This window comes from Teleopsis dalmanni, chromosome 2 (genome assembly GCF_002237135.1).
Source record: "Teleopsis dalmanni isolate 2A chromosome 2, ASM223713v2, whole genome shotgun sequence".
NCBI lineage: Eukaryota > Metazoa > Arthropoda > Insecta > Diptera > Diopsidae > Teleopsis > Teleopsis dalmanni.
In genome coordinates this window covers 100825753-100851756 of record NC_051847.1, presented here as the reverse complement: position 1 = coordinate 100851756, position 26004 = coordinate 100825753, and the positions used below count along the sequence as shown (strand labels likewise).

Below are 26004 nucleotides of genomic sequence, written 5' to 3'. Positions count from 1 at the left end.
TTATAACTAATAAATATTTAATTTATAAAACAACCTTAAAAACTGACATAACAAATTTATATTAAATATAATAATTTACTTTAACAAATTACTTGAAACTATTCGTATATTAATCGAATTGTTACTCAAAACTAAATCGTAATGAAGCGGGCTGATGACTGTAATATTTATGAAGTATTTTTAAAATAATTATTTAATATTCTAATGCATATAAATCTAATTTCAGAATATTCAAAATATTACAGAATCAGATTTTAAAAATACCAACATGACAACAGTAATTTATCTAACGTAGCTTGATTAATTTATTGCTAAATGCAAATACTCCACTGCCTTGTCGACACAAATTAACATTTTACTAACTTTAGCATATTAGACAAATTGGGACACACTCTTAATGTGCATTGTGGCAAACTTTACATACTCAACAAATATATATTGCAAAAGTTAAAACGAACTTTGTGAACGTAAAATTTGATTCGACCGTATTCGACGGTCTTTAATTAATTGCTTTCAGCTATGTTAGAAATACAATTGTATGTGCCAGACATGCCAATGAAAATAATGAGGATTATTCCAAATAATTGAGTATGTTCCTATATTAATATTCTTTGGTTGTTAATATCAACGTAAATATCGATAAATGCATATAGGCATCTCTAGTTTAACGAAAATGGCGTCTATGTATTGTAATTGGCATAAGATTATTGGAAAGAAGAAAGAGAAGGGAATGGTTTTTTTTGTATCTGAAGCATGTATAGTGGCTTGTTTATCCATAACACTGCTGTCGTTGAAAAATTATTATTGTCTATTAAACTTGTAAACAGTTTGAATTAACATCAAATTAGAATTCTTAAATAATTTATAAATTGCATGTTAATTAAAATGCATCTTATGGAAATCAAAAAAAGGATCAAATAACATTCGTAACATCAGTATTATGAAAGCCAGACTTAGAGGTATTAAAATCGTGTTAATTAAAAAAATATACCATTAATTTTGTGTAATAGTTTAATTTACAACATAAGTGTAAAGTGTAGTTTTTTGGCGTTTTAGTTACAATTGTGGAATATAAACAACCAATTTCGGGAATAAATTGATTTATACGTACATAAATAAATAAATTTTAGTGCTAAAAATTAACACCATTGAAAGTGCGAGAAGCAATATTTTTAACCCTTTGAAAAAGAAATAATGCGGTATGAGATTCCACAAATATTTTAAATTCTTAATATTAATACTGGCATTGGCAAATGTCTTTTAATTTCCCATATAGGGAAGGAGTCGGTGCAAATCTGAAATTAAAGATCCATTGCTGAAAACTGGTTTGAAAACCAAGTTTCTCATATTTGATGAGTATTATAATTCATCATATACATTGTCTTTATTAGGGTAATTTATATTTTAATCTGCTGGTAGTACCTCATTGGTAAAGGTCTGCCAATGATCGTATATATCTACTAAAGGATTTAAATAAAACACACATTGAATTCAAGTAGCTTTCTGTCTTTAACTAACATTTCGAAAATGCGGATTAAAATTACAGTCGCAAAGGAAATTAAATATGCGCGACGACTACAGCCAGCATAAAAATGATGCGGAAGGAAGTTTTGTTGTCTTCACAGGTCATTGAGAAGTAATTAGTATTTTGTAATACCAAATTCTGAATCTTAGCCAACATTAGATAATCATAAATACTGAAAACATGAAGGAATGCATAGTCACGATCTGAGCACAAACCGTACTGCTACAGATTTAGAAAGGTGTGATTACGAAGATGAAACATGATTCATAATACTCAAAGGGTAACAAATGCTTTTAAATATCGTATAAGGACTTTTAGGGAAAGCTTGAGCAATAAATTTAAAATCTTTTTCTCAACGCGGTATTTTAGATAATACCAAAGATGTGACCTCAAATGAAAAATTCTTAATATATTTCAATTACATGCATATATATAGAACGTTTCATAAATAATATATTTTTTATTGTAAGTGGCAATAGTTTTAAGCAACAAATGTACTTATTTATTTTAAAATATTATGTCTATTTAATTGCAATCATACCTATATGTATTAGTATAACCAATTAGAAAAACAGTTTATTTGTTGGAATTTCGTTCGATTTTTACAAGTACGTTCCACATTTACTTCTTCCAAGAATTAATGTTATCAATTACTAAAGGTTCCTCATATTCCAACATTTAAACAGACATTTTAAGCCGATTTCCTATATGACAACTTATAATATATTGAACATTTTAAATGCATATTGAGAGTAAGTAAGTGTAAAGGATTTAAATAAGTTACTAGTCTAACAATCTGCTAGATCTATTTAATGGTACGCGAAATAATTTTTGTGAAGTAACGCAAAAATTTTTCTACTCCCTCTTATTGAAGTTATCTTAATTTTTTAAGATAACTGCCGCATAACACATTAATGATCTCGCCCTGACTTTATATGATTGAAACTTTGTTCTAAATATTTATTAAATAGTTTTTCACGTAAAATTAAAGGCTTTTTGAATTTAATTCAATTTTTCATTTAAATGTCACCCATATTCCAAGATATTTATAGTCCTTAACTATTTCCACAGTTTCTTCACTTTGAGTCTACGACTCTTCATTCATTTAGCGATTGTGTACTTTTTAAATATTAATACTTCGTTTTCTCTATATTAACTGTAAGCCCCACAAGTAAAAGTGTCTGGAACTTATCTATCATATTCTTTACTGATTTGTGCGTGTAAATATAACGATATCATTTGTAAAAGAGCTTTTATATTTGTATCATTAGGACAGCTATTCTTTAAGTACAGAATAGTCAGGATTTTAATAAATTTGGATGACATACCAAGATAACACTACATGTAAAAAAGACATTTCTGTTTATGGATTCGAAAACTGCTTTGAAATCAACAAAAAATGTCAATAAGTTTTGCCCTTTTCTACATAATATGTTGCTGTATTTATGAGATAGAAAATCCTATCAAATATGGGGTACCCCTTTCTGAATGAAGTCTATCTGATATTCATTGATCAAATTCCTTGATAACTACTCACGTCTTGCGGATTTTCGTTTTTTAATTGTGGGTAGATGGTGCTTTATAGGAATTGTGTCCTCTCCAGGGACTCTGTTTCATCTGCTATCCAGTGTATTTATCTTGGTGTTTGTTATTGCAAACTAAATGCATTCCCAACTTAAGCATTCAGAAGAATTGAGATATGACAATCCAAGTAAACGGAATATAGTTTTTGTATCATATTCCAGTACGTATTGCAATTTTACTTGAAGGAACATTTCAAATAATAAGTAATATCAAAAAAGCTATTGCAGTCATAGAATTGATTGTCCATACTTTTATTAATTACGCCAACTAGATTACATAATAATATATTGAGAATGGTGTTGCATTGTACTAAAAAAACGGGGAATTGATTTTTTGCAACATTTCTAAGAAAACGCTATCATTAACTTGGGTGTGTGTAGATTGACTTTACTACATTACTGCTTTTGCTTAAACTTCTCGGTTCACCACAAACTTCTTTTTGGTTTTTGAAATGTTACATTTTCAATTTTTATAAGTAAAAATGAAATGTTATTAGGTTTCTGCTTTTGGTATTTCCTTTTTTTGTTGCTCTTTTAACTTCTTACGTCTTTGGAAGAGGATGTGGAAGAAAGTTAAAATATTGATTGGATCTTTGAAATAGCGCAAAAAAATTAGATTTACAAATTTTGAATTAACATCAGTGAGCCCCAAAATACGATTTATCAAGTTATTCAAAATATACCTCAGTTTCCCATTCGACTTCATTACTTTATACAAATTTTTTCCCCGGAGCCATCTTAAAATTTTAGAATCCATTCACTCTAGCTCGATGTGGCCACTTTTTGTCTTGATTATGGCCTTCAAACGGTGAAAAAACAAGTTCATGTTTCAAATCTGCTGGCATACATATTTTTTAGTCCTTATCTTGCTTTACAAAATGGCCCAGATGGAATAGTCCAACGGATTTGCATCGGCGAATTCGAAAGCCATTGTGTGGACAAAATGAAGGGTGGAATATGATTTTTTAACCATTCTTGGTTCACATAAGCTTTATAAGACAGTGCCGAGTCCTGTTGGAATATTTGCATACCCACGACTATAAAGCAACTTGGTGGCCATATCTGTATCGATTTGCGCGTGTCTGTTGAACTCAGGTGGCCATTAGTAGCCTCAAATTTTCGGTAGTGCGTTCAGTTAAGTAAACGCGAACATTTTGACAGTTTATGGACTTCACAATGTAGAAATTTTTCTCATCAAAGAACACAATGTTTGAGAATTCAACACGTTTGTGCAAGCGTAACAACTCCTTTGCTCCTTCGTGTCCAACTTTTTGTTGCTTTGGTGTAAGATCTTGTGTCTTTTGGAACTTTTGGCTTTACCTTGAGCTCATCTTGGAATCGGATGTTTGGATGTTTCGTATGGATATTTATAATTCTTTGGCCATTTGATTACTTCTGCGACGTGGATTTTGTTTAAGTCATCATGTGATGTTGCTGTTATTTTTTCGTCCGCCACCATAGCGTTTGGCGATGCTACCTATACTATTATAACGCTTTATGGTACAAACTTCAAATATTTTATTCACTTTGAAATGTTTAAGTTCACGAACAATAGATAGTTGTGATTTTTCAGCCAAATATAACGCAATCACACTATTACGTTTGAATTCCTTTTCGAATTACTTTTGTTCTATAAAACTTAGCCGGAAATACTTGTGGTATCTTGTAAATATCTTGTATTTCACATAGTTGGCAATATTAGTTTGACAGACACACCTGTGTGCAGTTGGTAAAACTTCAATCGTCTAATCCTGTACATCTAATATATGGTATATTACATGCCCATTAATTACATTCTAAAAAATATAAATTTGAAATGAGCAACAAAAATATAAATTAATTTTAGTTACATTAATAACATGTTTATAGCGAAAACAGAAATATATATATGCCTATCATAAGAAGTAATAATAAATAATTTTTTTAGCTTGTTATTACTTCCTTCGGTCAAGAACCGTCAACAGAAAAAATGATTAATTAATTAAAAATTATTAATTTATACTAAATGCTGTTTTAAACTTAAAAAATAAAAATATACAAAAATATATATGCATATGATAAGTAAAATTATAAAAAAGTAATAATAAAAATTTTTTTTTTGGTTTGTTATTACTTTTTTCCGGCAAATAAATGTTAAATATACAGATAGGTCACACCAGCGGAGATGTTAGCGATTTATTAGGTGGTTTGAGAGCAGCTTAGGTATTTTTAAAACTTATAGTGTAAAAATATTGAATTGTTATAAATATATATATATATATATATATGCTTTCTGATAATACCTGGCTCAACGCTTAGAAATCTGATTTTTATTCAAAAAAAGAAATGTTTGATCACCTAAAATTTATTATAGAGACTGTCTTAAAAATGAGTCATGCTTCTGATATTTGATAAGTAATTCACTAACGTTAACAATAAAATAAAATAATACTGAATCTGAGGTATTGTTACCTAGATTAAGAAGGTGTTATTTTATTTGTTTACACTATTATATAATTTACTATATGGTACATGATATATTCCTTTGAACTCGGTTTTTGTACTACCGTGGTCTGTACCTATTTATACATATAACAAAATATACAGTTTTTCACTTATTTTTATGGCTGTTCAGTATTGATATTTGGGAACGTACTTATTAAAAGTTGTATGTCTGTCTAGACATACTTTAAAGATTCATCTGTATTATTTCCACTTTTAATCTGAAAATCGCAATCACGATTTGGTGGTTGCTATCAAGATGACAGTCTCACTTTAAATTTCTTTGTAAATAATTTATTTGAATTATTTTTTAGTTTATTTGACAACGTCTTGTCTAGCTCTTGCTAGTAAAAAATACTGTGAAACACTAATATGTATAAAAACTAAAATTTGTTTGTCAAAATAATTAAAATGTAAGAAATATTTTAATAGTTGCCGACTCATCTGGTTTACGTCTTTTGGCTTGCTGTCACCAGTTGGGAGTAATAAGTGCCTTTATGTCATTGGTTACCTGGTCCTTCCACCGAAGATGCAGAAGTCTTGTATTGTGTTTTCTACCAGTGGAAACCGAATTAAACACCTTTCGACCCGGAATATTTTATTTCATTCGCACGACATTATCAAGCCAGCAACGCCGTTGAATTTTTATGCACTCATCGTTCTATCTAAATCGATACTATTTGCCAATACAAAATGGACCATAGATCTGTCTAAGAACTTTTCTCTCAGATTCTCCTAACGGCTTCTCATCACTGTTGTTAATTGTCCTTTTGCCGTATAAAGTGGAGTAGGAACGATAAGAGACTTATAGAGCGTGATTTTTGTTTGTCGAGAGAGAGCTTTATTTTTCAATTGATTACTTAGCTCGAAGTGAAATCTGTTGGCAAAAGTGATTCTTCGTTGAATCTCTAGGCTGACGACAATTTTGATGTTAACGCTAGTTACCAAATAAACAAAGTTATGCACGATATAGTTGTTAACAGTGAAGTGGTCCAAGACACTCAAAAAATTTGTTTGTTGACAGAAAGTTGTTTGTTCGGTTCCTTTTCTTAGTTAAAAATGGTAGCACTACCGGCGTGAGCATTTTGTACAACAATATCAATGTCATCAGCATAAATAAACAGCAACACACTTCTCAAAAATATACCAGTACAGTTCAAATCTGCTGGTCAGATAATTATTTCCAACATTTGTCTGGCTAAGAGGGGTTTTTTCTAATTCCAACGCAACTGTTAGTTAGCCATTTGTAAGGATGTAGAAGCATTTTGCCTTAATACGGATTTTAGCAAGTGTTTCGTTAATTGGTATAAAGGTTGGGGCCTTTAGTATGTCAGCTTTTAGCTTACTGCAAATCCAACTCCAAGTGCAAATCCACTTTGTTGCATGGCAGCTATTGTTTATTCGCAACGTGCTCTTTTAGAGTATACTTGTTCCGTCTTTTCCTGGAGAGCAGTAATGGCAGTTTTGAATTTCTAGACACATTAATTAGATATAGGAATTCACTTCTCCGTAAATAGTTCAGTCATACCATACATACTCTTAAATCATGTTTTAGAAACCATTTGCCAGTGTCGTCAGTATGTGGTGTCCTTATCTGAGGCTTCGTTTTCATTTTTATCGAAGTTATGCTTTATATGGTGGGTTCCAAATCCGTCGCGTATCCTTGTGTATCCAAGAGGAAAAATTCACATCACATATTAGTTTACTATGCACAAATGATTGTATCTATCCATAGGGGACAACGCGGAGTCAAATTTGAGGAGAAAGTAACAAGATCGTGCTGGTTTTATGCAATGTATTTGATTCATTTACCAAGTAAAGGCAATCAGATACTTTACCCTGTATGCTCACTCCCGCCCTATGTTACTTAAGCTTCAACTGTAAATATTTTTAATATAACTAACATCAATATTTATTGAACTTTTAAAATCTTGTCGAAGTTTCATGAAATTTTAATGAACTATTTTCAAAATTTGGAATTTTAGTTACTTTAGTTGTGGCAGAATATATTGTTACTTTGTTCGAATAGCTCCCATATAAACTAATTGATATAATTAGTTTTTTAACAGATCACAACAAATATTTAATTAATTATTAAAAATTTGACTGCGTATTCTGGGGCAAAATTAAAATTTATCATCATTTTGGTATCACAGTCCTGGATGGACCATTGCCTCCTCTACAATACGCCTCCATTATTTTCTGCATTTCGCTTTCTTTCTGTGTTGTGTTATTCTCATCGTTCGTATGTTGTCTTCTACATCTTCGTCGCGGTCGTCCTCTTTTTCTACTCCCCTCTGTCTTTGTCTCGAAAATTTTCTTAGTCATTTTTTCGTTACTCATTCGTAGGACGTCTCCATACCAGCATAATCTTAGGGCTTTTATGTATCGTATTATAGTTCGGCCTTCGTTCAAGACATTCAATTCGTCGTTATACCGTATACGATATGTGCCGTCTTCCAAACACACCGAGCCAAATATTTAGTAGCAGGTTGTTTTCGCTGGATTTAAGGACACATGTTTCGCAACCGTAGGTAAGAACCGGTCTAATGACAGTTTTATACATGCGCAACTTTTGTTCCTTTGATAGTAATGTTGATTTCATAAAATTGATATGAGCAAAATATGCTCTGTGAGTTGTTTGAATACGATCTTATATTGCAAGAGTCGCATCTTTACTTGTGGTGAGAACTACGCCCAGATATTTAAACTAATTGCCTATTCTGATGTGGTTATCTTAGGGAAATCTTGTCATGTATTTAGTTTTTTCTTCGTTTATTCTGAGGTCTGTTTGCTTTGTAGCTTGCTCTAGTTGCATGAAAATGCTTTGAAGAATTACCTTGTTTCTTGCAATAATGACGATATCGTCAGCATAGGTGCATATTTGTGTAGATTTATAAAATATTGTACCACCTTGATGTATTTCGTTGATAGCTGCACGTAGAGTCAAATCGAACAGAAGTGTCGACAGAGAATCACCTTGACTGACGTACGCCGGATTTTGTTTTAAATTTGTCTGAAAGTTCACTATTCAGGATTATTTTAGCGTTTGCATGCATTAGAGTCATATTAATTAAGTTAATGTATTTTTGCGGTATACCAAGTTTTTTTAGATAGTAATCAATGTATTTTCTGTTGGGCTTATCGAAGGCTTGTTTAAAATCTATAAATAAACAATAGCTGCGTTTCAGCAAACATGATCCGCTCAATTTTACATGCAAAACAAAAACAATGGGGTGAACTAGCAATTGATCTGGTTCACTTTCTGGTTCAATGTGGAATGTATGTAAAAGATAAAAGTGGAACGCATTTTAATGCAAATGAGGTTGGCAATGCGATGCAACGGTACAGTAAAATTATAAACAAATCTACATTTATATTTATTTATTATTGATTTTATTTATTTATTATTTATTTTATGTACTAATTTATTTAATATGTTATTATTATTTATTTCTTTGTTTAAAGTAATGTTTTAATTATTACTGTAATTAAAATTATTACTTTATTTATTTACGTTTTATTATTATTGAAAAAGTGTTGTTTGATAATTCATTAAAATCAATTAATTTGAAATAAATATATATAAATTAAGTTGAATACACTTATTTAATTAAAACAGAACAATACATAAGGAACCAGGTTCTCCAACATACACGTTTATAAAAAAACCATTTTCATCACAAACTGCCTGCAAGATTAAGCCATAGTCATGCTTCCTTTTGAAATAAGCCTATTTGCTATGGTGTGGTGCATTTATTTTTACATGTGTACTGTCTTTGCAACCAATTACGAACGGGAATTTTTTTGAAGTTTCCACTTTTGCATTATTAGCAAGTGTGTATTTTATAAATTAGTGTCCAATTGATATACGCTAAACACTAGTTCTTTTAATTATTCTCCATACAGAAGCACTTGGTATGCCAAAACAAATACCAAATTCGCAAAAAGTATTCATATTTGCCATATACCACAAAAATATGTAAATTTCCTTCATTTCTCTAGTTCAATTGTGACCTCCACGGTTATTTTGTATTTGCTAATTGGATTTTATTAACAAATCTATTAAAATATGAATCATAATTAATATATAGCAATTGTATTTTTTATGCGCAAATACCAATCAAATAATCTTTAACGGAACAATTATTGGTCGTTTCCATAAAATTTCCACTATATCCATGCTGATGCACTTCATCCCTTGAGCTTAATACACTTGGACTACTGTTTAAAAAGAAAATGGAGAAATCAGTTTTGCTCGATAGTTCTAATAAAATCTGCAATTTCCATTTATTTACTATAGAATTAAATTTAAGTTTTTAAGTAAATACTAAATAAAAACTTACATTTCATACTTCAGACATATCAACAGATTTTATTTATTTTCCAAGTTTTAGATTTTCTCACTTATTTTTTTAGCGCCAAAATTATTCACATAAATCAAAAAATTTTGTACACAAACCCAACTGTCATATTTCATGCGTTGCCAATTATTTTCAAACGTGATCCGTATAAATGCGGTTATTTTTTGTTTTTTAAAAATATACTAACTTTTATTTCGAAAGTTTTTTTGTGTATCTCTACACGTGTTTCGGCAAATTCGCTTTTGCCTTCATCAGGAGAATTCCTAATATTCCTAATAAGTGATCCGTATCGTTTCAGCAAAGATGATTCAGATCATTGAGCGGATCAGGTTTGCTGAAACGCAGCTAATGTGTGTTAATGTTGAACTCATAACACTTCTCGAAAATCTGTGACATAACGAAGCATTTGTCTTTTGTTGAGCGACCGGTTCTAAAACCACATTGATAATCTCCCAGTATTTCTTCTGCGTACATGTTTAGTTTTTCAAAATATTTTATAGCAAACATTAAGAAGAGATATACCTCTGTAGTTAGCATAGCTCGTTTTGTCGTCTTTTTTAGGAACTATTTAGCTTGTATACCATTCTTGTGGAATTTTTTTTGTTCTCCAGATTTGATGTATCTGCTTGTGAAGCTCTTCTCCGGCATATTTGATCAGTTCAGCGTTTATAGAATCTCCTCCACACGATTGAAAGCTTCTTAACTTCTCTATTGCTCGTTTTGTGTCCTCAAGTATGGGTTCCTCTAGCATATTTTCTACTGTCTATTTCTACCTAATTGCTATTCAGCAGATCGCTGAAATGGTTTTGCCAAATATTTAAAACTTCTTTTCTATCACTGATCAATTAACCACTTTTATTTTTACAAGCTGTGAAGTGCGCGTATGTTTTCGTATTCTGCGGTACATTGATCTTGTTTGATTTTTTGAAAATCTTGTTCAATGTTTTCTAGTTGTTTTCTCAGCAAATCTTTCCTTTTTCGTATTCTCTTTTTTGCTACTTTTTTTTCTTGATATTTAGGCAAACTCTGTCGAGTGCCATTTTTACTGTATATTTTTCTTTCAATGTATAATTTTAATTTCAGTTTCAAAATTAAAATTAGACTGCTAAAATTTAAACTTTCCTTAAATATAATTTTTGAGATAAGCTTTCTTTTAAATGTATTTCAGTCGGTTACTGCAACCTCTCTAAGTATGACCAAAAAACATGATCAAATTTTGAATATCTTTCTTTACATATCTCAAAAAATATAATACCTAGAAAAATTAAATTTGGGACACAAAGTTTTTGTAGTAAGGTTCAGAAACTTTATTGATATTCTACTTACTGCAATACCACCCATCTCTCATACAAAGTTTTCTTTACCTCTCATTTATAAAAACACAACTTCAAGCAAAAAATGGGAGGATCAGACCCTTCAGTTCGTAAGTTATTTGCAATTTTATAAAATTTACACGAAATTGAGGTTCCGCAAAAATTGGACCAACTTGGAACTTAAATCACTATTTTATTCTATTTTGTTATATGTTTCTTAAGATTTAATGTATAAAAAAATGCTCAAATTTAAAAAATAGTGATATTTTCTAAATGAAAATCTACAAAAAATCAGCCGATTTTTTCTATAAAATTTTTCTTACTGGCTAGTATACGCCACACCACATTCTTTATACCAGAAATCACTGAAAAATTATGCAAAATAAAACATTTAATAAAACAAATAAAACGATTATATTTTATAAATAATTAATTTATTTGTATTTCAAATTTCAAGCGAATCGGTAGAAAATAATTGAAATTATTTTCGATTATCAAATCGGACATAATTGCATATGTCCGAAGCCCTGTCAATTGCGAAATTTGAATTAGAATCAATTGGCTACACAAACGATACAATGGTGGCCTTATTCTAGCCTCTAAGATAGTGCCGCCATTTAATGTTAGTGTACTAAAATGTATGGTATTTGGTAATATTATTTTGTTAAATATAACTATTTAATTTATATTTTTTATTTTTGAAATAATATTTCGATAATATATATTTTTAAATTTCAGGATTTTCATTCAAGAAATTGAGGATGGGGTGCACATTTTTACAAATCTGTTTATTTATAAATAAAAACACTCTACTGTAGATATAAAGTTAATATGCATGAACAAATAATGAAGCAGCATTTTAGTTGGAAAAATAACGTCGATCAATTTGTCTTTAAAAATTGCTTAAATGATCAAATTTGTCGCAGAAATTTTAAATTAAGAAAAAAGTTGTGTGAATATAATCAAAAATATAAAGAAGAGAATGACAGTGAGTTAAAATCTATTGCAAAAACCGGAACGCTAATAATCAGTACTTCACCACCACATCGAACTTCCAATACATTTAGCATAAAATATTTTACGTCGTCATTACCAATAAGATTATCCAATTCATTTTCATATTCAACGCAATCGAATACAACGAAAAACTTCATGCTCTCACTTATTTTTAATTCTGTTCATGATTTAATAGTAAGAAAATCTCTTAAACAGATTACCGGAAGCCTGTTAACATTAATGACTTTGTTGGGAAATCAATATTACAAAACGCATTTGGAAAAAATAGTTTTGTTCACCACGCAAATGTTGCCATTTTGTACAGGAATAACTTGTAAAATTCAACTAAGACTACACAGTCTTTTGTTCGCTTGGTTTTGGTTGGTCTTCACGTTGCATATTGGTTTTGGATCGGCAGATCAAGGTAATATACTTGTATAAAAATAAAATTAATTAAATATGTCTATGTCATATAATATGAATGTTGAAAAATAATTAAGTGTGATTATAGATTATGTTCTAAGTACGAACATAAAGTGAAGGCTTCACGGAAAAAATATCTTTTCGACTTTATTAATAATGAAAAAGTATTTAGTTTTACTAGCACAAGTACGTTTAATGTTTTATCAGCTGCGATTGAGTTTTCGTAGTTGAAATATACAGGGTTGCTGGCTCTGTTTTGTTTATTTTTGTTAAATTTAATGAAAGATAAATCAACATATGCAAAATGAACTTTAGATTTTTAAGTTACTTTATTTTGATTCAATATGGTCAATTCTAGCATGAATTATGGCCTTCAAACGGCCAGTGAAGCAATCGCACGCTGCCCGCAAGTGGCTTTACGGTATTTTGGCCCATTCTCGGTTTAGCGCTTGCTTAAGACGATCGAAATTTTAGTATTATTTAGTGTTAAACTTACTTTTTAAATTACCCCAGACTGAGGAATCTAAAGGGCTTATATCATGTAAACACGGTGGCCGCTGTGTTAATAGAATAAAGCCGAAACGTTGTTTTTCAGCTATTCTTGGTTAATGCGTGCTTTGTGCAATGATGCGGAGTCCTGTTGGAATGTCCAACACCTATGACCGAAATGCTCAAGTGCCCAGGGTTTTAGTACTCCGTTTAAAATAATTTCCAGATAGATTTGGTCATTATTGGTTTGACAACTAGATCGGTGCGAAGTTTGTTTCAATTTTCGTTAGCAACCCTGTAATATGTCGTTATAAAGAAAATCGAAAATATACGATGTATACGGGAACTGCACCATCATAAAAAAATGTGGGTGACGAACTTCAAACATGCTCTTTACTAGTAGTTGAGCTAATAAAGAAATAAATAAACTCAAAAAGTGCATGAAATGATATTCGATGAAACAGTTTATTGAACAAAATAAAAAAGCTTCTAAAAAGCAGTGCTTGCGTTCTAATCAGAATGGTTATGGCTACAGTTTTTTTACGATGGCGAGGATATGATGTATATCTCTAGAGAAATTGCACAATAACTGGAGCATAGTGTGTGTAACATAATTGTATAAATCGTTTTTTCTTTCTAAAAAAATTTTTCTGTTTCATCCACGCAATGCATTATCCATTCAATTTAGGTTCCAGTGACTAAAGAACACGGCTTTTTATCCAATAAATACAATTTATATAATTTGAAGAATTTAATACAATACATCCTTTACATGAGATTTCATATGTTAAAGAGGTTATATCAAAATAATTGCAGCGTGTAAGATATTCAGGATGCGGTGCATTATGAATATAAAATAAGTGATCAATAGGAATGTAAGATCGTGAGCACATTTTGCGAACAAATAAATATTAGAAAAACATGATGAATTATCAATTACTTCCAAATATGATCTGTACCGTTCTGATCATCTGTAAAATACTGATCATTATTTGCTGAACTGCAGCAATTATTTGCTTTGTAAGTAGGAAAAAAATGGATTATTGGTAAAAAAATTGGTTATTACTATCTTTTATAGAAAATTTATTTGAATTTATTATATGCCTCAAAAAGATTTAACTTTGTTTATCTACATTTTGTGTTTTTAAAAAAATATAATATTATAATGTTAAATTAATTATTTTCAGTAATATTACTGGATACAACAAGAGAAGCGACACTAGAATGGACACGATATCCTTATGGACCTCAGGCTCAAACCCCAGGAGTACGTAAATTAAATACAAATTATTAACAAATTAATTCTGATTTATCTAAATTGTTTAAGTTATATAAAATGTTTATTTTATTTTATCTTGTCCTAAGTTGGACAATATTATATTTACAAGCAATTCATTACATCTAATTATATATTATTTAAATGCATTTAATTATATTTTACATCCTATCGATCTATCTACATTAGCGGCAGTTTGATCGTTAAAATCTTATATAATCTTTTTGTGGCATACCTACATATATAGTAATATTTCCTCTCTGAAATCGGGTTTAAGCGTCACCCTACTCTATCAGTTAATTAACCTTTAAATTTTATATTCCATTCATATCATTTAACTTATTCAAAGCAAATTTGTCAATGTTCTAGTCAGCAAAAATATGAGCTTTGATTTACATAAAATAAAGCAACTATATATTAGTTATGAGCTTTATTGATCATATTCATTTATGATATTTAATTTATGATATAATTTGAATTCCCAAGCGTACTTAAGTTTGAAGTATTTATATTTATTTAATCGTTCGATGTTTCTTGTACTTTTGCAGGCATTTTTAGTAAAACGAAACAATAACTTGCATTTCACTTTACCTATATCAATAAAGTCTACTGAAAAGTGTTTAAGGATTATTTCATAATGAAATGAATTAATAAATGAAATAAAACTTCTGACATTAGGAGGTCCTCAACGGCCGACATTCTAGCCTTCATTCGGAAGACGGAATGTGTTCTGTTCGGTTAGGGTCTGTTGCAGCACAAAAGATCAATCTGGTCACAGTGCTCCGCTCCGTTGGGAGCTAGTACCACGTTGATTCCTATTCCTATTCATAAGAACATAATAGAACATTCACATTTAATACTTTAAGCAGTAATCAAACATATTGCAAGCTTCCTTTAATTGGCTACCTAATTCTGTTCTTGTTTTTTTTACTAAACAATAAAGAGATTGGATGCCGAAAAGCCCTTTAAATTTCTTTTGAAATGTATAATGTAAATCAGTTTATTAGAACAATTTCCTTGATTCCTATATTAACACAAAAAAAAAATAAATATCTTTTAAAAGTTAATTTGTTTTTGGAATGAATAATAAATCATAATAAGCATATTTTAAGAATATACAGTAAGCATATTTTATTTGTTTTCATGTTAAACAGTGGGTTGAGGAGTCATTTACCGATTTTGTGAAAGGTATAAACTGGAGAAGTTATGTAGTGTGTGATGTTGCCTACCACAATGTTAACAACTGGTTGTGGTCGCCTTTTATTGATCGTGGTCCAGCCAATCGACTGTATATAGAAATACAGTTTACAATTCGAGATTGTTCTTTATTTCCAGGTAAGCCAAACCTCAAAAATATATTACTTTATGCACTTAAATTTTTTTTTGTTATTTAGGAAATGCTTTGTCATGCAAGGAAACGTTTAGCTTATTATATTATGAATTTGATGCAGCAACACGAGAACCACCGCCATGGCAAACTGATAGTTATAAACTAATTGGTACGTTTATGATTAATTTATAAAAAACAGGAATGTATTTTATTTTTGTATAATTAATTTAGCTCGAATAGCTGCTGGAGAAGGACGTTTTAATCAAAACTCAGATGTTGATATTAATACTGAAGTAAAAAGTATAGCTGTCACAAAAAAAGGAGTCTACTTCGCTTTTCGTGATCAAGGAGCGTGTATAAGCGTATTAGCTGTAAAAGTTTATTATATAACTTGCCCTGCAGTAACCGAAAATTTTGCACATTTCAATGAAACTCCAACAGGCCGGGAGATCACAATAATTGAAAAGCAGAATGGTACTTGCGTTGAAAATGCTGAACCCTATGAACCGCCCACTTACTTATGTAAGGGAGACGGCAAATGGACAATTCTAAATGGTGGATGTCGTTGCAAAGTAGGATTCGAGCCTGACAATATAAATAAAACGTGTAATGGTAAGGAAATTGTTATCACTTTAATATTATTTCTGCAAATGAAAGAATTAATTTATAATTTTTATAACAATTATCTATTTAATAATAGATACATTTTTAGCAAAACTAAATTTTATATTTAGTTGATTTTACTTTAATGCTTCTTCATATATTTAATTTAACAATATTAAACATTAAAAAAATATTTATTTCAGAATGTGCTGCTGGAACGTTTCGTTCAGATGAAATTGCTAATTGCATTCAATGTCCGCCAAATTCAAATGCCTTAAAATCAGGAGCAGCATTTTGTAAATGTTTGCCAGGATTTTATCGACATCCTCGAGATGGTAAACATATGCCTTGTTATAAAGCTCCTGGACCTCCAACTAATCTCACACTGCTGTTCGTTGATCAAACAAGTGCAATACTTTCTTGGAACTCGCCTGTTCGAGACAGTGCAGAATCAGTATTCAATATAAAAAATACAAAATATCGTAGTGATATTATATATAAAGCGCGTTGTAGTTCTTGTTCACCGAATGTAGTATTTAATCCCAGTACTGATACTTTTAATGATACTAAGTTAACTTTGACTAATTTGGAAGCTGTTACAACTTACGTAGTACAAATTCATACTATAAATGGACTTTCTTATATAGAATCAGAAATATATCTAAACGATACTATTGTTGGAAACACTGCTGTTGAAACTTTAGGAATTTCAGATACTAAGCCTATAACTCCGAAACGTAGTCAACAATCAATAGACTTTGATAATATAAAAACTGAGTATGCTGAAATAAGTTTTACAACGGAATCAGCAATTTTGTCCACTGTTTTTAATGTACGTGTTTTGAGTACAACCAGTAATGAAGTGGATTTAGTTTGGGATAAACCTGTGCAGAGTGACGCACCAATTGAATTTTATGAAGTACGTTGGTTTCCAAAATCCGAACTAGATGCAATCAATAAAACTGCCTTAAATACAAGAGAAACGAAAGCACACATTGAAGGACTTAATGAAAATACAGAATATGGCTTTCAAGTACGGTGTAAAACTTTAAACGGCTTTGGTACTTATAGCAATATTGTTTATGCACATACTCATCAAGCTGTTAGTTCAGGTGATACATTGAATATATTTATGCTGTTACAAATGAAACAAATAACATATTTTCATTACATCCATTATAGTATATGACGATTCAATACAAATGCGTATTATTGCCGGGGCTACAGTTGCAGTTGTTTTTATATTAGTTCTTGTTATTGTAGCAACTGTTTTATTTTTGCGATCTAAACATCAAGATGATTTAGACAAAAAATCAAGTAACCATCTGCCATTGCCATTGGATTACGCAAGTAATGAAGGTAATTATACGTACAGAATTTTAAATAAAGCTCATTGTTCATGTTTCATTCATAATCTGTAGAAGACAAAACGATCTAATAATTTACATCAATTAAGAACATTAAGTAATAACATTTAGTAATCATTTCGCATTCAATATTTTATTATATTTAAATTTTTATGATACATTACAAAAATGTTAACATCAATGAGAAATACATCATTATTGTGTATAATTTAATGTCCTCGAATGCAAAATAATTTACAACAAATCATTTAAAAGTGTAAACATTATGATTTTAATGAAAACATTTTATATTATTTTATTACCTATCCAACAAAATGCAAGGACTCGTTGTTACATATAGTAAGTGTTGCGATTATTTCTTATAGTTTTCGGAGCGTTTATGATTTTAAATTACTATTATGCCTTAATTTTGTATAATTAATATAAATATTATTCAGTGCAGCATATTCAAAAGAATGTAGTAGTGGCGTTAAAACTTGTAATAAAATGAATAATTAATGAATACTGTTGCGCATATCCATTTGAATGCTCAATCATAACAATAATATTATGTTAATTCAGTAGATCTTAATAATTAAAGAATCATGAAATTGGTAATGAAATTGTAATACTCGTTCTTAAACATCTTAACAGTGGGCAGATCAAAGGCCGATTACTAGAAAACAGGACAAATTAAATAGAAATTTATTTTATAGAACGTTTTCGTAAGACCGGAACCCAATAGAAAATAGAAGAACAATCAAAAATAATTTTGCAAATATTCTAAAAAACAATAACTTTTTCAACATAAGGTAATAAATATGTACATAACATATGTGAATGTAGTGAGAAAAACTATAACTACAAAAATTTTAATTTTTAAATAAATCCGCTTTGTTACAATATTTAAACCTATTTCAGTACAAAAACATTTAATGGATAAAAAAAAACTAGACCAAAGACCTAAAAACTGTCTAAAAAATTGATTGTTTTTCGAAGGAAGTTAGTTTCGGTAATCTAGTTTTTTTTACGCCGTCGATATAGGTTTATATTAACAGGGAGCCTCTCACGATATTTATTTTATTTATTTTTGTTTACCAAAGAATCATATCCGTCATTTATTGAAAATAAAAAACGTGATACATAAAATCGATATGAGTACTTATACAGGGTGGGCAGTTAGAGAAACCGTTCAATTTGTACATATAACCAAGTAACTCTAAAAAAAAGCCACATCTCTACTTATTTTGAAAAAAACTAGTTTCCTAAATTTCGTTAATGAGGTTTGACTTAGTCTGTTATAGCAATGATTACAGTGAATGTCAATATTGGATAAACTATTTGTGTGATGACTCGTTTGTGATAGAATATCTTAATTAAATTGTTTAGTTTGAAATCTATATTATTATTTTAGGAAAATATTTAAAAGTTTTGATTGCATTTTCAAATGTTTTTATGCAGCCTTCTATGAATATAAATATAATATGTATTTAAGGGCCAGTTTTACAATATAGACTTACATGTCTAAGTTCAAGTCTTCGAAGTCATATTTGTAGTATTACTTGAGTTTTATTTTAAACTAAAGTGTGTTACATTGTCACTAAAAGATCAGTTGGTATAAAACGAAAATAAGCTATATTGATTAATTAAAAGTTCATGAAAAATTTAATTTTGTATTTATTATTTTATTTATTATTATTCATTTATTTATTTATTATTAATTTTTATTTATTTATTATAATTTATTATATTTTTTTATTGCTGCACACTTTTAGCAAAATAACGCGTGTATACGCTAAGATACTTTAGAACATATTGAGCAGTGCTCATTAGCTAGCTTACAAACTGCATTCTTTTTGCAGCCGTGATAATCAAATCTAGATTATCAAATCTAGATTATAATCGTGATAATCTAGAAATCTAGGCAATCTAGACGCAAACGCGAAAGCGGTGGAAAACACATTGCGTTTAATTGAGAAATGTGCACTTAATACAATTTGCCGCGATTTCTACTTTTTATGAATACTAAATTATATTATTAAGCTTACTAAATTATATAAAAATTAATAAAATGACCAAATAAATTTGTATTTATAAAATTTATGAACACATTCACAATTTACAATAGTAAAAAAATTAATAATGAAATATAAAAATAGAAGATTAAATAAATATTGTTTCAGGTGCTTAAATATATGTTTTGAGCATATATTTCTTTTTAAAATATATTTCATACATTATACTAGTCATTACCCAAAAACAAGCTGGCATCGTTTCACACTTTAATTTACGCTGTTACTAGCGTGAAGAGGCATTTTTTGCCGCAAGTCAGCAGTGGATTCTAATGGTGCATATTAGTCAGATTATTTTAAGGTGCAGCTGTTTAGTTTGTATTTTGTATTAAATGTATTTTTCCTTTTAAGTTTTTATTGTTTTATATTGGCAGTTCGAATGGAAGTGTTCACTTTAATACCAGTTCAAATTATTGCTATATTTTTCTTCACTTACCTTTAAACAATATATAAACCATCAAACACTGAAATACTGAATAAAACTCAAATATAACTTATGACATACGTACTTAAGTAGTACATATCTTAGATAAAACTGGCCCTGACGTTTACATTTTTTTAATATATTTTAATATTTAATATATATATGTAATATTTTTTAATTTTATTTTGCGAAATTAGTTTTTCAAAGCAATAAATTTTAGCAATGCAATTTAATTTAAATATAGTGAAACTCCTGCTAAACGAAAACTCGTCTAGGCCGGATAATTACTCCAAACCATATTTTAATCATTTGTTGAAACAATTAAATCTCTTTTGACTAAACACCGCATTCGGTGTCGATCGGTTGTAAGTTGTCTTAACTGAGTCTTCGCCAAATAGGGGTTTCACTGTATTAAAATGTATAAATGAGTTTTTGTTTACCAAAGGTTTTTATATATTTACAACTTAATAGCATGAATATAGATTTTGATTATATGTTTATATGTGTATGAATATAGAAAAATAATTCGAAAAGAAGTTAAAAGTTGTGGTTTCCGTATAAGCAATACTATATATTTTTTTCCTATTTTATGTTTTAGTATACTGAAGTCAATTTGAAAACGAATATAATTTTTTTTATATAATAAGTATTCGTTATATATTTTTGTTTTTTTTATTTTGTTTTTTTTTTAACATTATATTTTAATGATTTAATTTTTTAGTTCATGCTGTGGATACTACACCAATAGTTAAAACGATTCAATCAAACGGTAAATTCTTTTTCTTTTTAATAATGGAAGAATTTTATTTTGTTCTCGACTGTAAAGTTATTAACATAATAATTCGCTAATTTATAAAGTCTAATTAATCTACAATTAACTTGTACATTACTTCAAAACCGAATATATATGGGTGTTTTTTTTGCATGATGCATGAGGTGCCATAACTGTTTTTAATAATATTTTTTTATCAATTTTAATATTATTATTATTTTATTATAATTATTATTGTTATTATAATTATTATTATTATTATTATTATTATTATTATTATTATTATTATTATTATTATTATTAGTATTATTATTATTATTATTATTATTATTATTGTTATTATTATTATTATTATTCAGTGTTGACATGCCTTTTAAATAGTTTGAGGTATTTGGGAATGGTAAAAAGTTATTTTAATATTCATTATGATTTTAATTGATATTTAATCCTTAAGTTTTAATCAAATTTTAAATGATTACTTGCTTTAAAAGAAAAGTGTAATGGTTATGGGGTTAAATTAATACATTTTACATTTTAAAATATTTTGTTTATAAAATTAAATTAATAAACTAATTAAATAAATATTCGATTCATTGATCAAGCTATAGTATATCTTTAAACTCTATTTAAAAAGTTTGCTGTTATTTGGTTGTTATTTTATAAAATAAATTAATTTAATTATATTTATTTCAAAAAATAAAAATGCAGTTCGAATATCTTTTGTGTGTTTTATAATTTTGAATTTATCTTTATCAAAAGTGCATTAATTGCTTAAACAAATTATATTAAATTTACAGTGACTACTCCATTGTTTGGCAACAGTCGTAGTTATGTTGACCCTCATACTTATGAAGATCCGAACCAGGCAATTCGAGAATTTGCAAGAGAAATTGATGCAAATTATATCACTATCGAAGCTATAATAGGTAATAAGTAAAAAATATATTTATTTATTTCGTAATGTTTTAATTAATATATCAGGTGGGGGAGAATTTGGAGATGTATGCCGAGGTCGTTTAAAAATACCGCCGAACTTTGTACAAGACATTGATGTCGCCATTAAAACCTTAAAACCAGGTAACTTAGTTGAGGTGAATATGGAATAATATGAATTTAATAATATCTTTTCGTTAGGATCTTCTGAAAAGGCGCGATGTGACTTTTTAACAGAGGCCTCCATAATGGGACAATTTGATCACCCTAACGTTATATATTTACAGGGTGTAGTTACACGGTCAAATCCAGTTATGATTATAACAGAATATATGGAAAATGGAAGTCTGGACACATTTTTACGTGTTAATGATGGAAAATTTCAAACTCTTCAGTTAATTGTTATGCTGCGAGGTATAGCAAGTGGAATGTCGTACTTAAGTGATATGAATTATGTACACCGTGATTTGGCTGCACGAAATGTACTAGTTAATGCTCAATTAATATGCAAGATTGCAGATTTTGGACTCTCGCGTGAGATTGAAAACGCTAGCGATGCTTATACTACAAGGGTGAATTAAAATTTTTTCTTAATTATGATTGCAATTTTAATAAAATAAAATAATATCAATATTTTAAAAAATTATAGGGTGGCAAAATTCCAGTACGTTGGACTGCTCCCGAAGCTATAGCCTTTAGAAAGTTTACTTCTGCTTCAGATGTTTGGTCTTATGGTGTAGTTTTGTGGGAAGTAATGTCATATGGTGAACGACCCTATTGGAATTGGTCTAATCAGGTATTTATGAATTTAATATGTATAAGCAAGAGATTTTACATATAATACATATACATTTAATTTGTGTTTTCAGGATGTAATAAAGAGTATTGAAAAAGGTTACAGACTGCCAGCTCCAATGGACTGTCCTGAAGCTTTATATCAATTAATGTTAGATTGTTGGCAAAAACAACGTACTCACAGACCAACGTTTTCAAGTATAGTCTCAACACTTGATAATTTAGCAAGACAGCCTCAAACTTTACTTACTACAAGAAATTCACCAGAGACCGATGGTACACATATCATGGATGGACAGCGTGGTCATAATATTTTTATTAGTACTGATTTATGGTTAGAAAACATAAAAATGTCACGTTATTCGCAACATTTCAAAGAGGCTAATTTGGTGACAGCGCAACAGGTAAGTACGATTTCGTATAATTATAAAGCCTGTGTTTGGACTTTTTTTTTCGTCATAACCGTATAAAAAAAAATTCAATTATTCAAATTGTAAATAAAAATTGACGCAATTTCACAATTAACCGCCTAATTATAGTTATTTGCCTTTCCTAAAAAAAATCTAAGAGATAAAACTAAATAAAGAGTCAAAACTAAATAATTATTTAATAACTGCCCTCAATTAAAAGAATACTTTCACAAAGAAATCCGATATGAAATCCACTTGTGCAAGAGGTGGCAAAAAAAAAATGGAATATATAAATATTATATAATAAGTACAATATATATATCAATATTAACAATATTATATCTCCAGAAATAATGTTTAAAGCAATGAGCATTCACAACAGATCTAAGTTGAAAACGAAAACACTATTAATTATGATTTTAATAATCCTTGATTCATTCGAAGTTATTAAAAAAAATTACAAAATCCGAAAAATATTAAAATGGAATAAATGAAATAAAAGCACAATGTAAAAAGTGCGAAACAGTTGGCCACACTCAAAATTAATGTGATAAGAAACTTAGATGGGAAAACAACTGTATAGGATAGCACAAACCGATAAAATATATTAAATCTATACAAAAGCAAACAAACTACTGTAATTTTGATAAAGTCATATCTTTTACTAAATACCTTGAAAATATCTATGATAATTCCATCAACATCCCTAAAGTAAAAGAAGCTAACCTTATTGTTAAAATAAAAATAATTTTTTTTCAAAAAAATCGGTTAATTTTGATGTTTCCGCTAGCGAAATATTAAAACAGCAAATAAAAATACATCAGTAAATATATTCGGCAATTTTATTCAATCTGAATTCATTACTGGACAGCATTACCTAAACAAAAGTTTCACATAAACAACTAAATCGTATATAAAATTTTGGTCCATATTAACTTAATATATAAAAAAATATGACATCTTCTGGAATATATATATGTTATGAAAAACATAATGAAATGATAATGGATATATATTATATATAACATAAGTTTTAAAATAATTTTAATTAATGTAATTATGTTTTTAATTTTAGATCTCTAGATTAACGGCTCAGCAGTTATCTGATATGGGTATCACATTAGTTGGACATCAGAAAAAGATCTTACATCAAGCTAGACAGTTGGACACCATAATTTAACGACTTCATTACATATATATTTAATTATTCCTTTGATATGTAAATATTATGCACGTGTGAAAATTTAAAAATGATCATTATAATTATTTAAGGGAATATAGAAAGATAAGGGGTAGATTGTTAGAGAAAATTTAACACATTTTAATTGCAATTAAAATTTATTATACACAGAAAGGCTATTTTTTCTTTGAAATTGATAAAACGTTTTATTGAAGCAATATTATCATACCGTTACAACTACTGAATAGTCTTTTCCTGGTAATTTAAGTTTTAAGTTTGTAAGGTAAAAGGGCATACATTTTTAAAAGAATGTACTTTTTATATTTAATTATATGTGTAACTTAAAATATACATTAAATTTTTACTTTTTATTATAAAAATAAGTGTGTAAATATATGATCATACTTTCTATAAAAGCTTAAACTTAATAAAAATGTTAGTTTTATTAGGAGTATATGTAAAGTTTAAATTAATATCTTATTTTCACCAAACCAATATTCATATCTTTTTATTTCACATTATGGAGTGTTACTGCGAATGAACACCCAAATAAAGTATAATTAGCATAAATACACAATTTAATAGTTCATATATTCAAAGAGAAGTCAGTTATACAGAAGTTATTCTGATATCTAAATGACATGTAGAGTTTAAAAGTGATTATGCTGGTAGTTTCGAAATAATTATATTTTGTTTAGTTTGAATTTAATTAACAGTCGTGTCAGTATTATTACACATGTGTACATATGTGAAGGGTATATAGATTCAAAGTATTATATAAGAAGACGAGGCTCCTTGCATCAAGAGAAACAAAAAGATTTCATATGAGAGAGATGTTATATCCAATAATTCGGATATCTTATGGATTCGATTTTAGTACGTTACTTATCGCTGTACTGTTTTGACGCAGTAGAATTCTTTGGGGAATTACTTTTTGCTTTTGTTTCTAATTAAAACGCACAAGATTTATGCAATGAATATCTCACAATTTGGAGAATCGTGGGTGATGAGCAGAAAATTATTTGGCTAGAATATCTTGTGAGATAATAATACTACAAAAACTAAAAACGTAAAATTTTGAAACAGAAATAAAATTTTTTGAAAAAGAATATCCGGTATCCAAACATATCCGGTAACAAATTTAATTATTTATCTTATAGTTTTTCAGATAAGATATTTTGAGATACTAAGATCTATCCATATTCTATCCATATTGAGTATGACATCTCTCTCGCATGGAATTTTTTTTTTTTTGATTTCCAAACAATGGAATGCCTTTATTCTATGTAGCTTTGAAAGGAAATTCCTTACATATATACTATATACATATATATATTTATATATATAGACATGTGTAAGTGTATATATGTTTATTGATTACAGTTTTATCTACCCCTACTAATGGCTTTGTAATTTATCATTAGAAAATCAAACATATGCTAATAAAGTTGTTTGGAAACAATTAAATAAGCTTTTACTATTGAAATTGTGGTACTGCACTTATTAAATACTTTATCTTCCCTAGCATTAAACTAATAATTATGTCGACACTATTAAATTTCAGTTGTTTTTTATTAATCAAAATTTGTTATCGATCAAAGTAATCAAAATCAAAATAATTAGTAAACATTTTTCACTCATTCTAATAACAATATACACAGAAAGTAAAACTGCAGTATCAATCAGTTT

At 28.8% G+C, this 26004-nt stretch overlaps 1 protein-coding gene across 3 annotated transcripts; it reads left to right on the top strand.

The window, feature by feature from the left end:
* The first annotated feature begins 718 nt into the window (after window positions 1–718).
* Window positions 719–24386, top strand: LOC119684944 (ephrin type-B receptor 1-B). Of its 3 annotated transcripts, none has more exons than XM_038099095.1 (15): window positions 719–959; window positions 12005–12686; window positions 14362–14441; window positions 15605–15785; window positions 15845–15949; window positions 16012–16392; window positions 16587–17495; window positions 17566–17742; window positions 20947–20994; window positions 21795–21923; window positions 21979–22074; window positions 22132–22502; window positions 22580–22726; window positions 22800–23129; window positions 24211–24386. In XM_038099095.1, the coding sequence occupies exons 2-15, from the start codon at window positions 12098–12100 to the stop codon at window positions 24313–24315; spliced, it is 3648 nt and encodes a 1215-aa protein (XP_037955023.1). In that variant the 5' UTR covers window positions 719–959; window positions 12005–12097; the 3' UTR covers window positions 24316–24386. The 3 variants fall into 3 exon arrangements, with proteins under 3 accessions (XP_037955023.1, XP_037955024.1, XP_037955025.1); XM_038099096.1 differs by lacking the exon at window positions 20947–20994 and adding an exon at window positions 18072–18089; XM_038099097.1 differs by lacking the exon at window positions 20947–20994.
* The last annotated feature ends 1618 nt before the right edge of the window (window positions 24387–26004 follow it).

Excerpts from the sequence above, each read along its gene's own strand:
- LOC119684944 (XM_038099095.1), top strand. The coding sequence starts at position 12,098 with ATGCATGAACAAATAATGAAGCAGCATTTTAGTTGGAAAAATAACGTC. Across the intron at positions 15,950-16,011 it reads TGATAGTTATAAACTAATTG|CTCGAATAGCTGCTGGAGAA; the intron begins GTACGTTTATGA and ends TAATTAATTTAG. Across the intron at positions 17,743-20,946 it reads GGATTACGCAAGTAATGAAG|TTCATGCTGTGGATACTACA; the intron begins GTAATTATACGT and ends TTAATTTTTTAG.